The sequence below is a fragment of the Protopterus annectens genome, chromosome 3.part0, assembly GCF_019279795.1.
Source record: "Protopterus annectens isolate FY-2018-M chromosome 3.part0, PAN1.0, whole genome shotgun sequence".
Lineage (NCBI taxonomy): Eukaryota > Metazoa > Chordata > Ceratodontiformes > Protopteridae > Protopterus > Protopterus annectens.
The window spans coordinates 42,727,889-42,741,516 of NC_056731.1; the positions used below are offsets into that span (position 1 = coordinate 42,727,889).

The window sequence follows — 13,628 nt, forward strand, 5'->3', positions numbered from 1 at the left end:
AAGATGCTATGCTAACGTCTTGGTATTTTGAACTTGTACTGAATGTAATAGACAAGAGGAAGAGGAGGGGTATAAAACAGAACGTGTTTTTAAACAAGCAGCAAACAATAACAACAAGGAACTTAAATTTGTGGTGCCAGTGGCAAAGGGATTAATAAAGTCAAGGGTGTTTTCTGTTTTCTAAAAGGATAGAAGAACTGTGAAATATCTATGTGACAGGCTAATGAACGTTGCAAGAATAACAGGGGGCCGCATAACTCTCAACTGTACAGATTTTCGCAGAATGTCCAGATTTTTGCCTCAAAATTTCAGTCTGTTCCTCATAAAATGTGTGGTTTTCTGGCAAATCACTGGGATGACCTAAGGAATGAAATCAGTAAGTAATGACATACATTTGAGTTTCAGACTTCATGTCCTTAAGACAATACATTTTAACACAAACCCTATTACTCTAGCTGCTTCCTAAGTTTATAAGAACAATATTTAAAATCTGTCCCTATTTTTGGCCTTTGTCCCCCCATTATGTAAGGCTTTGTCCAGATTTCTTGAGCTAAGAGGTTGAGAGGTAGTATGGACTTTCATTTATGGTTGGTAATCAAAGATCATTGGTTTCTCAGGTTGTGGAATAGTGAAGACAATAGCACTTCTGCAAACCTGGTAAACTATGAACAAGATGGACGCCATTTACCTAGTAGTCTGTGCACGATAAATGTGATACCTTATGTATATATGTGTGTGTGTGTATATATATATATATATATATATATGTATGTATATGCATGTGCACATGCGCCCACACACACACACACACATATGTTTATATAAATAATGTTAAATCTTAATTGGAGTGATTAAGTAAATCAGCACACATTTATATTACTATTTCGCACTTCACTTTCTCTGTTTCTTTAACTCCCTCATCTGTTTCTATTTCATGTTGATTGCACTTGACATTAGTATATTGACTGATGTTATGTGGAAACGTTTGGTGAACATATTAGGGAACTACATTACATATTTTATTTTTCTGTTTTTTACATATGTTTGCTACTCGCTGTATATCTAATTTGCTTGCTTCCTCTGTGTTCTGTATATTGTACAACTCTGCTCTATGTCTGGGTCCTGTTGAGCCTTAAAAGCATCAGTTTTTGAGTGAGTTCACCCTTCTGATTAATATAAGTAAATAAAATCTGTCTGACCAGTCTTATTTATCCATTTTCCACTGTTCCTAGGGCTACATTTTCCTCTGTTCTTCTCTGGAATGGATCATAAAGCTGGTCTTTCGGAATAATCCTTGTTTCTCATCATTTCTCATCCAGCATTACAGCATTAATTTGTAGTCTTGGAAACAGAAACCAGCGCTCTTTATACAGAGCAGGAATTGGAGTGAGCAGTAGAATATATACCATGACGCATACCATCACAGCAAGCATTTTATTGTTGTGTCTTGTATCCAAGATTTAAGAAAAGTTGTTTCACTGTCTTTAAATAGACATGGTGTGTGCAGTTTTATTGTATGACAGCGAAGACTCTATTGTTTCAGTAAGCATCCTTTTTACACATTCAGCATCTGTGGAAACAGGTGGTAGTAATGCCATTGGGACCAATAGTGCTGTTTCTTCCTCATTGTTTCTCTGTCTGAGAGGTCTGCATCATCGGTAGGTGCTGTTTTCCTTCCTGGCCAGCCTCCCAGTGTCTCAGGCCTGCTTACAGAGTTAGCCTGTCAATTGCATGCGTGACAGCACTACAGCTGTTCCAAGAAGCTGACTTACTGACTTATGATAAGTTTCATTTTAAATGTACATTGCACCTACTGTTTGTGTTTGTCTGTATAGTATAACTGCATAAAAACATTAAAGTGACTGAAAGGAGATGAGCATCTTTTCATTTTTGTTTAGTTTAATGTTTGCATTGAAATGTTTAATTCCTTCAAAAAATTACGGAGAACTAATGCAAGTTACACTGCAACGGTCCATAGAAGAGAGTTTGTACTGTGTTGATTCATGCATTGTTTGTTATTCAGTCGCATGGGAGCTGGTGCCTATCCTAGCACTTACTAAGAGGAAAGCAGAGAACCAGTCCTTGAAGGGATGCAAGTCCATCATAGAACATGAACACACACACAATTTAGAAGCTTGCATGTTCACTTGTTGACATGTCCTGGGGCATGTGAAAAACAAGAAAAGTGCAGTTCCACTGCTGATAAAAGACGAAATTTCAGATCCAGTGTAGTCAAAAAGTTTAATGAAAAAGATGAGCGCTTTCACAATTCAAACAATTGCTTCTTCAGATCACAAAAAGACCAAAAAACTACGTTTAAATACTCCATCAATTAACAATAATTAGTCATGTGATATGTAAAACAGTAGTGAATGTGCTCAGGAAGAGAGCTATTTAAAAAGACAACCACAGTAAAAAAAATCCTTCATAAAAAACATATATATAAACAAGATACATAAAAACTGTTAAAAATTCTACAACACTCTAAATGACCTGAAAATCGCGATATATTTAGATATATTTTTAGAGGCTCCAGTCTAAGTGATGTAGTTCCCCTGAAACCAGAATTAAAGAACAGGGGTTTGAGAAAGTAATTTTATATAATATTTATACTACATTAATTAACATAATATATATAAAAACATATATATTGACTACACTGGATCTGGAATTTCATCTTTTATCAGCCGTGGAACTGCACTTTTCTTGTTTTTTACCTGTTGACTGTTTGGTTTTGTGCAGCTAATCGTTGTGAGGTATTTATATTTTCTTGACATGTCCTGGGGCATGCAGAAGAGTCTAGCACACAGAAAATACACCAAATGGGGAACCAAACAAGAAAGCCAAGGGTTGCATGCAAGGTGAAGCACCACTGGGCAAGACACTTTGTAATATGGGGTTATGTAATGTAAAGCAGTCTGCTTTTCCCTTTGCAGACAGAGGAGCAAAGAATTGAAAGAGATAAGAGTACGCATAACTAAAAGGAAGAGCACACCTCACACTTGATTCTGCTTTAATTGGTCCTTCGTGTTCCTCCCAAGTTATTCCCTTCTCAGCCCTCCTGTTCTCTTATACTGCAGTATATTGAGTAAGTTGCAGTTTTGTGTCAGTGTCATTATTAAAGTGGTGATTATGTTGCAGGTGTTAAATGTACTGAAGGTTTAATTGGACAAGCAATTATACTTTTGCACAGATTTTATTAAAATTTACCTTATTGTTCTGACATTTGACCATTTGATATTAAATTATAAGGCTAAAAGGACTCTGACTAGTCATTTGGAATAGGAAGGAGATGGGGAGCGGTGCAGCCAGTATCTTATGACTTATTTTTAAGTTCCGTAATTATATCGTCTGTATACTTGGAGAAGTGATCAGTAGAGCATGCCATAATAAACAATCAGCTGTAATAAGAAAGTGGTTTATTCAGACGGTATATGTTATACACACATCGCCAATAAATAATCGGCTATAATAAGAAAGTGGTCATTCCAACAGCAAAGACTTTCAGCACTTTTCACTTTCTGTTTTCTGAACTGTAACTTGTGCACATATCTGTCTGCCTGGTTGTACCATGTATGACATTACATAAGTGTGCAGATAAATAAATAACCTCATTTTTATGTTTTCATAATTTAGAATTTTTTGGCAGGCTCGCTCAGCAGACATTACTGTAGAAAGCTTGTCTGCAGATTGCTGTGCATGAAAGGCATTTTGTCGCTGCATGCTTTTGTGCATATATTTTTATGGAAAAATCTGATGGATATCTTTTCCTTCACAGCTGGTAGCAATCTATGAGGTTCTGAAAGATGAAGAGAGGAGAGCACGGTAAGTTGCTGCTTTTTACTTCAGTAAATAGTTCAGATGCTGTAATATCTGTTTGCATTAGGTAATGGACTAACCGCAGGAGGTAGCTGCAGCATTAAATACATGGCTGTGAAAACCATCATTGTGACCTGACACTGAAAGTACACATTGTGTACAAATGGCACGTCATTTACTCCTCTTTGTTCGCTGTTTGCTTGAATAGACAAATAGTATTTTCTGAACATTTTATATCTGAAGTAAAGCATAATATTCTACAACTCCTGATTTTTTTTCTTTTAGAAAAAACTGCATAACTATTAATTTATTAGTTGCACATTACTAAAGCAGTATTTTAAAGAAAGATTTGCAAGTATTGTTTGTTTTTTTTTTTTTTTTTTTTTTTTCATTTTTTTCATGACTTATCTAATGTTGATAAAATAGAGCAAATGTATTTTTAACAAATAAATTAAAATGTATGGAAGTTCCATGTTTATGTTGTGTTTTGCTTGGAATAATAATGCATTTTAATGGAAAGATTGCCAACAGATGATGCCTTTGTACTAGATTAGTTTAGCTGTGTATGTTTTCATCTGACAGATGTATTTTCAGTGTGAAATTTACTTGTTTACTTTGATCCTAATGGATAGATTTTTCTAGGTTTTGCATTAGATACAAATGCAGCTTCATTTTATGTAATTGGGCATTGAACCTGCTTGTTGAAATGTTGCTTTCTGAATGCAGTGGCTGTGTCACAGGCCAAAACATGGTAGGCTTCCCTTCACTAGGTGCATTAATTGTGTGGAACCACTGTTAAATTGCAAAGGTGCTAAATCTTTTGGTTCCTATGGAGGGTGAGGAAGGGTTTTGTTGCACACAATAGCTTATACAGCTTTGTAAAACAAAAATGACAAAACTGCCTTTAGAGTAATTTTGATTTTTTTTTTTTGTTTCTGCAAGATGCAAAATAGATATATGGTTTAGTGCTCCCTTTTTTGTAAACCTTTGCATGTATGCAGTCAAACTGTCAAAATACTAGAAAGCTGGACTTACGAACATTTGCAAGCACATAAGTCATCTTTAGAGCTCAGAGATCCAAATGTAGAAAGAATAGATATTTTTAGGATTATTGTGTTAGTAAATTAAACTAAAGGGAAAGGACAGGATTTGTAGGTTGAGGAAAGCACAAGGGTGTTATAGATGAAGATTCTTCATGGTTTGTTATCAAAAAATAGATGGTACAGGAAACCCAACAGGTTCTCTAGAAAGATGTAAGAGGTAGTAAGTGAAAAGAAAGCTTTCCTTTGAAATAAGAACAGGTGTGGAGAAAAAAGGCAGAGCGAATATTGTATTTACTTTTATTTTAAATCTTATTGCTTGCAGTGGGTGTGTTGAAATATGGATCATTTCCATATGTGCTGGGGGAATGAGTGGTATAAATCAGAGCAAACAGGGGTGCCCGTGTTACAATATGAATCCAGTATGTTAAATAATCTTTCTGAGTGGAGCTGACTGAGGTGAAAAAATAATGGTAGATATTACTGAGGATGTTTGTGAAAAGCGTAGTTGTAAGGCTGCATTACTGCTAAAAACAAGAAAGAGTGTAATACATAGATATTTGTTAAGATGTTGAAAAAATGCACAGAGATCATGAGGTTTGTATTCACACCAAATTCTGTAGACAAAATGTGGACCAAGTGACATTCAATCTCACTGAAGAATTGAGTACTACATGACATACAACTTCATGTAGCTATCTTAGCAGTTGAAGATCTATGCCCCATATCCTGCTTTTGCTTTTGCTGTAGGGTTGTGGTGTGTGTGTGTGTGTGTGTGTGTGTGTGTGTGTGTGTGTGTGTGTGTGTGTGTGTGTATTTATATACTAAATAGTCCTCAAATTATCAGTCAGACGTGTTTCACATACTACAGAATTAATGTTTAATTGGATTATTGGATCATAGGAGGTTACTAGACTAACAGCCCTAGAGCCTTCCACTGATATATAGATCAAGACATGCAGGGTGGTTTTAGAAGAGTAAGAGGTACCAGACGTCAAAAAGCCAAACTGTGTTTAGATAATAGAGAAAGCAAGGGAGTTACCAAAAGTCACATAACTTGCAACCTCTTAGCTCAAGAAATCTGGACAACGCCTAAAATAATAGGGGGACAACGGCAAAATATAGGGGCAGACAGGTCTGGTGTGTTAAAGTCCTTGACAGCATGAAGAGTCAGACTTGATTAAACAACAAATGCAGCCCTGTTTTCACCGAGGGTGAATCAAAAGGCAGGTATATGGGAAGTAGATAGTAGAGCATGAAACATGTGGTGATTAAAAAAAGCTTGTGAGAAGTAAGGGAGAGGAGGATACATTAGCAGAAAAAGTCAGAAGTGAAAGCGGTTCTGCAGGGCATTTATCCTTTGAGAAAAATAGTGATGCTGGAAGTATGTGTGTCTGTCTCAGAACAAAACAGTGGAAATGGGAACTAAAGGCATGGCAAAAGATTACCGGAGGACATGTTGTTGCAGAATACAGAGAAAGAAGAGTAACAAAATGTATGAAATAGCAAGGGATTGCATATGATGCCCTTAAAGAAAACGGTGAAACAAACTGATTTGGAGATGTAAAAATTAGTATATGGAAGTTCAGCTTGCACTATAATGCCAGAACAAGTTCATTGTGGTGCTATGCCTATATAAGGAGTAATCTGAGCTAGCGTCGTATATCAAGAAGCTCCACAAAAGGTGAATATATTTTTAATGCATTATTTCTTGGATGGGAAGGGAAAAAGAGAGATTCTGCTGTAGCAGTGAGAAGGATGACCTTTTGCAGTAACATTAAGCAGGTAATGTCAACATGAATGCCAAGGTTAGGAGTATCATGCCATGCCACAATGTATTTGAAGCCTGCCATGTAAGGGGGATTTGGCTGTTGTAATAAGTTTGAAAAAGGTGAAGACCAGGTTCTGAATAGTTGTTCAGTAATGTTACACAATTTTAGCAGCCTTATTTTCTTCACATTGACCATTAATCATACCGAGTGAAGGATCATTAGGCATTTAATCTGAAGTAGTGAGTAATACATTTGAGTTCTTGACTCCGTAACTAGAGTTTAAAGCACTAGATGCCCTTCTTTATATTGAACATAATCTAGTGGATCTTTATTATCATTACATGACTGTTTTCTTCTGCTGTATACTGTCCAGCTTGTACCTAAAAATAAGCATATTTTGTTTAGTATGTTTATTGTTTTTAGAAAACTAATTTGTTCTTAAACATGTTGCTGTGTATATAAACATGGATTTTAAATGCATCCACCACCACTCACACCTTCAAGCCAGAAAACTGTTTCATAGTTGATACCAATGCAATATTCATATAAATTTACTGCATCCAGTAGTATATAGCAAGCTTTAAGGAGTGCCTGCAGAAATACTGAGTTTCATTCAAAATAAAATAATGAACAACTTTGGATGATTTGTTCCAATGTGTCGCAGTTAAACGGTTTTATTGGTTTCTTGTATTTGCTGTTTGCTGAGGTGGTGAGCATTTGTGCACTTGTCAGGCTCTCTGTACATGTGCGTATTGTGTGTGCATATGTATGAATGTATATCTAAGATGGAAGTTCCATTTGTGTCAATTGTGAAACTAAGGGCAACGAGTACATAGCCCAACAATGAGAACTTGCCCAGGCTATCAAAATATCTTCCACCTAGCCATGATCCTCTAGTCCCAAGGACTCTTGTCTTCAGCAATGTTTAGCAGTGCAAAATATCACCTAGCTAAGGTGAACACTTCCAGGCTGTCTTTCATTATTAGGATTTTCTATGAATAATTGCATCCTTCCTTAATCGTAGTTAGCGTTTGAATATCTGTAGGGTGTGTTTATGTACGTACAGAGACCAGGTCATTTTGTTCGTTTTCTTTTGAAGTCCAAACTGTTTGCTAGAGTTACTGCTCAGTTTACCCATACCCACTGCTATTAGATGGAGTCGTTCTAGTTTTGTTAGAATTTATTCACCATAATACTTTCTCAGCTAATTGTAGTTAATTCTTATTGAAAATATTGACAATTCTAGTGGCAGTTTCTTTGCCATTATTTGAGTAAAATTGCTGTAGTAAATTTGCTGGTGGTAGGCTGCCTAGGGAAATGAGTTTATTCATACTCCACCTTCACAGCAAGACAGTGAACTCATGACACATTTGCTCAGGTTCAGAGAAGCTTTTTAAAAGAAACACTCAAGACTGTGTAAGAATAAACTGTCACCTCAGTTGCCAGTTCTATCCTGTACATCAAATCTAGTTATGGCCTTGCTTGCAATGCAGCAGATGGCTTACCTAGGCTAGGGGCACTGGTATAGCAATGAGGTGCCAGACAGGACTGCAAGTTACAGATTTCAAGGAAGATACAAAGACTGATGATATGAACATATTCTTGACAGAACCGTGCTGTTCATCCAGGCAGTAAAAGCTGAACTGTAGAGAAGAGACACTCACCACAGTTGAGATGAAAATTAAGCTTTTACAGTTCACCTTTTCTAGGACACAATGAAGGCCATGTCAAATGTTGTTTAGTCACAGCCAATAGTAATGCCATTAAAGGTTTTAGAAGAGGCTGCAGAGGTCATGGCAACTTTCAAATCAGCTGCCATCTCATAGGTGGTCAACCTCAGTAGAATGGTCAGGGTTAATTGTGGTCTCCCAAGATGAAGTCCACAGTCTTGCTAACTAGTCTAAATATGCTACTATGGAGGCAGTCAGGGGTTGCATGCCCACTTGTCAGCGTGGATGGGCGTCACACCAAACAGGTGGTGTCCAGAAGTTATTCATTCTCTTCATCTCCCCCCCCAGATCACAGACTTCCCCTCCTTCCAGACCTCCACACTCTTAGATGGCTGTGGTAAAGAAATAGGTTTTAAACCTGCTAAAAGAGGATAATCCTAGACCAGCAAGAACTAGACTTTTACTACAAGTTTGTTTAGGTTCTCAAGAAAGTGCAGTCCATTCTGCCTGCTCTGTAAGAAGGAATTTGTATGTGAGCCACCAAGTTGCATATTTGCACAACAGAATTGTAAAGAAATTGAGGAGGTTTCTGCTGTTCCACATACGCAACATTCTTTGTCAATTTCGATCTGTTCCATGAGGACTCAAGCCCACCACATGGAAGTGGTTGTACAACCTTTCACATTGCAGGGTTCCAGGATCTTTCCATACATGGATGACTGGCTCCTGGTGGGCCCCACTGTGGCAATTTTCAAGGCTTCAAGGAACCACAACCTAGTTCTGTTTCATTATTTAAGGATAACCAAAGTCCCACTTGATGTCCACACAGTCCATCACATTCACAAGATGCAAGATGGACACATTGTCTTGCCAAATGTTTCTTTTCCATAACAGAGTTCATTCTATAAAAAATAATGGTTTTCTAAATTCAACCTAATCAGCACTAGGCTCACAGGTCCTCTTTATGATATTCCCTCATTTCACCTTATTCTCATGTTTTTGGAGAATGCCAAGATGCACAAGGCCAAAGTCATTCTCATACTATCATTGTGGCTGAAACAAGTTTGATTTCCCCTGCTACAGCCTCACCTTCTGGACACATCTGTCCATCTTAGGCCAACCAGAAGACATCTAAATTGCCCATCTGGAAAGCTGTATCTAGACCATCCACCAAAATATTCTGAATCTTCTAGGTTTTATAATTTGTTTAGGTAGTGCACATATTTCCTGCCAGTCTTTGTTTATTAGCTGCTCAAAATTATTCTTCTCCATGCCCCCCTCAAGTGATAGGATCATAGGACGTTACTAGGCTATTGGCCCTGAGGTCCTCATAAGCCCAGACAAGAGTTTAGCCCATGTTTAGACAGGTCAGTCATGATTAACAGACTCCTTCTGGTTTAATATAATCTACCCACTACTCACCTTTCTCTGCCCTTTGACCTTCTAGTCTCTGTCATTTTAATTATAGAAGGCATGCTCTCCTCTAAAAATCTCTACACATCACCCTTCTGGTTGCCTTCATTGACCTGTGTAGCATCCACTCTTGTTTACTAAATTCATATTTTTGTTGAAATTGTTTTGATTTAAGAAATGTGTACTTTTGTATAGCTTAGTCCCAGTAAAGTAGACCTTTCTGCTTCCTTAGGGAAGTGTGCACAGATAGAGATGTCCCACTGTCTTTCTCCCCCACCTCTATTGGATATGGTTCAAATTTCCAATCTTTTAGCTGTCCATCCTCTGTATGTCTCACCTCTACACTTTGAATAGTGCCTCACGTTGTGTTTTACTTGTCACCAGTTATAATCTGCCTGTATATTGAGATTCCTGTCTGTTGGATTCAACCCTCCCCACCTGATTCTGTATCATTTCTTTCAATTAGACGTATATTCTTTAAGCTGTATCAAGTAAGCCAGTATACAGTTGTGTTCTGTGGTACAGTTTTAGATTGGGCAGCACTTAATCCTCCCTTGTGCCAGTTGTATATGCATTTTTCCCAAATGACCCTAGGCATCTTATTGCAGTATTTGAATTTTTTAATCACTTTTAGCAATCCATTCCACCACCTTTCTTCAGGAATATACAAGTAAGCCCGCCCATATATAACACTAGCAGTATGAGCATTTTCAGAGCCTGAATTTTAAATAATCCAGAAACCAAAGAATTGCCCAAGGTTAAGGTAAATGCTTTTGCTCCTGTGTGTTTTAACATGAAACTTAAGAAGTTCCAAGTTGAAATAAATAGGAACAAAAGCACTTATCTTAACCTTAGTTCATTCTTTGGCTTCTGGATTATTTAATATTAGTGTTTGCAGATTTTTATTTCCTATGTTTTTTAGGTTGTGAGAGAGTCTGAATTGTATTATCCAAGTCCAATGATAGCATCTTCCATTTTTTTATATGAGCCCTAATCATCCTGTTTTCCTCCTTCCATCCTTCTATAGGTTCCTGCTTCCATCTTCTTTATCCATAACCCCAAGTACTTCATTTGGTAATCTCCCAATAAATAAAGGGTATTATTGTATCTGTTCTCATGTTGGATTGTAATTCACTGCTATTGTCTCTGTTTTTCTTTCATTAACTTTATATTGTGAAATATCTGCAAATTCCTTAGAGAGATCAAAAAACTGTTTTGCACATCATTTCTTCACATTTAACAAATATATAATAACAACATCTGCAAATAATGATCATTTTATATCCACTGCCTCAAGGAATACCTTGTATCTCTTCTTACCTTAACTGGCTCCAAATGCAGGGTAAAGAGCAACAGAGAAAACTGGCACCCTTGTCTCATTCAAATTTCACTGCTTTTGTGAGATTCCCTCTCCTCTTTAACTGTGCTCCATCCTCTTCATATGTCAGCTGTAATAATTCAATAAATTTCTGGGAAAGGCTGAATTTTTTTCATTACCCCCTATAAAAACTCCAGTGCTCTCTGTTGAAGGCCTTCCCTGCATCTAAATGGATCATTAGTAAGGGATTTTTTTTATGCACTTCTTGCATCATAATAGTCTGCAGAATGTTGACTAACCACCTGATATAAAGCCCCTTTTGGTGCATACGTGTTAACTTCCCAATGAGTTTAGCAAGTCTCACAGCTAATACTGATATTACAGTCAGTTTGAAAGTAACTTGGTTTTAATGAAATTACATTGTTATTTTATTGTAAAATTTCAAGTACCAAACCTTATAAGGAGACTGTTGAGGAGCTTCTACCCCATGACTGAGGACCTACAGCTATATCTGTTAGACTATCTAATAAGATTTTAAATTCTAAGAAGATTTTAAATTCTAAGAAAGTATCTGTAGCATGCACAGAACAAGGACATATGTTCCAGAATTTAGCAACTCATGCTAAAGTACTTATTTTGCAATAAGCCCGATAACATTCGAAGCCTTGACAAGTGGATGGGAAACAAAGTTTACCCCGGGTATCACTTCAGTGGCTGTGCTGGACAGAGGCACAGGGAACTAATCTAAGGAGTGGCGAAAGCCAACACATTCTGGCTAGGCTTATAAATGCCTTCGGGCAGATAGCCTAGTACTTACCTATGAACCTAATAATGAAGGAATGGTATAAAATGCATAGCAAGCTAGGCTTATTATATTGCTTGCAATTTTCTGCAAATTTAATAGTCATTAAATGATTTATAGGCTGGGGCAGAATTTGCAGAATGAGGTGTGTTCTTGCTTAGCAAAGTGACCATTTATGAGGAAAGAAATCTTTAGTAGTGCGTTATGGGTATGAAACAGTTGGGAGTATCTTATAGTGCATTGTCAGCAGAGGGAAGCAGGACATGCTTTTTTAGTTCTTCATGCATGTGAAGAAGAGGACCTTGTTGTGCAATAAAGCATGGTTTGGATGCTGAGCAGGTATCATTAAATGAATAAACAAACCAGTATTTGGCAGTTTACAATTTCATTAGCAGTGTCTTGAAGAGTTGTATCCTAAGTGTCACGCTTTACGTCACTGATATTGCCATTTTCAGATATAGTTGGATTGACTGTGCTTTGGTTATTTTATTAGTTTTTTATGCTCTTCAGCCTTCTTTGTCCATAGTACTATATGTGGTGCATACTATGATAAAAGCAGCTTGAGGTTGAATAGCATATGATGTGCAACACGAGAATAGACTTGAGTAGCACAGACACAATATTAGTGTCATCAAGCACTCCACCTGAAAATATACAGCAGAACAGAGACAAAAATAAATTATAAGAATAAAACTGAGCATTGTAGCTGAGAACGATATCAGCATATTAACATGTTTTACAGCTGAAGAGGAAAAACTGACTTGCAGGTTTAAAGTAGCAAGGTTTTGCGTAATCTGAATAACTCATCTGCAAGTTGTGTTCTACGCAGTTGCTTGGATACCAGATTGTCTCCCTTAGATAAATAAGTTTTTTTTGTGGTAGTCCTAACATTCTTAGACTGTACATAAGTCAGCTTTTTTTTTTACTTGACTCATAAGGTATTTTACATTCCAAGTCTATCTAAATGCATGTTTGCCAACTGTCCAGCCTGCAAAGTTGAGAGGAGAGGGTGCCCTATTTGCACCACATTGTCATGGCACTGCCTGCCACTATCTGTAACAGTCTTATATTCAGCATAATACTTGCCAGAATGCTGAGACAACCCAGTGGGTTGTGATGATGGCTTTGGGCAAAACAATGTCTGAAAGAGACAAGTCCATCTCTCTGATGATCTTGTTCACAACCTGTTACTTAGTCTGCAGGTTGAACGTACATTGTGATTGTAATATTGTCTGACTGTTTGCAGCAGCCCTGAATTTTGAATTCAACACAACATGGATTTGAAAGCTGAGAGCACCAAATGCATTGTTTGGATAGCATGATAGAGAGCTGAACTGCCCTCACCTATATGGAACAGATCTGCTCCCTAGCAAATGTAATTCCCACCCTTGTCAAATTGGACCACAAATCCATCCTCATTCACCTTAAGACCAAAGCCAGAAACATCCACCAATACCTCTGTATTCAGAAATTGTCAAGGCTAATCTGCTGAAACTGACTGACAACCTGTCTATATTCAGTATGTCCTTCCAACTCAATAATCCCACTGCTTATGCCAGAATTCTTTACTGCCAAGTGCTATGCACATGTGAATAACTACAGAGATGCATCTATCCACCTCTGAAGTAAAAATAACACCAAATTCAAAAATAACCCCCCTTGGAAGAACCAAATATAAACAGGCTGTATAAAAAAAAAAAAAACTCATTCCACTTAAAAATATGTTCAACTCTCAAGATGAAAAAAAAACACTTGCTAAACTTAACATGGAATTTTGGACCCTGATCAAATCAA

General features: G+C 37.2%; 1 protein-coding gene across 2 annotated transcripts in view; it reads left to right on the forward strand.

Moving 5' to 3' along the window:
* Positions 1–13,628, forward strand: part of DNAJC1 (DnaJ heat shock protein family (Hsp40) member C1) — a 2,872,711-nt gene that overhangs the window by 922,030 nt on the left and 1,937,053 nt on the right. For both annotated transcript variants that reach the window (XM_044064570.1, XM_044064571.1), the window contains exon 3: positions 3,779–3,825. In XM_044064570.1, coding sequence (XP_043920505.1) covers positions 3,779–3,825 — 47 coding nt within the window. The remainder of the gene's footprint in view (positions 1–3,778; positions 3,826–13,628) is intronic.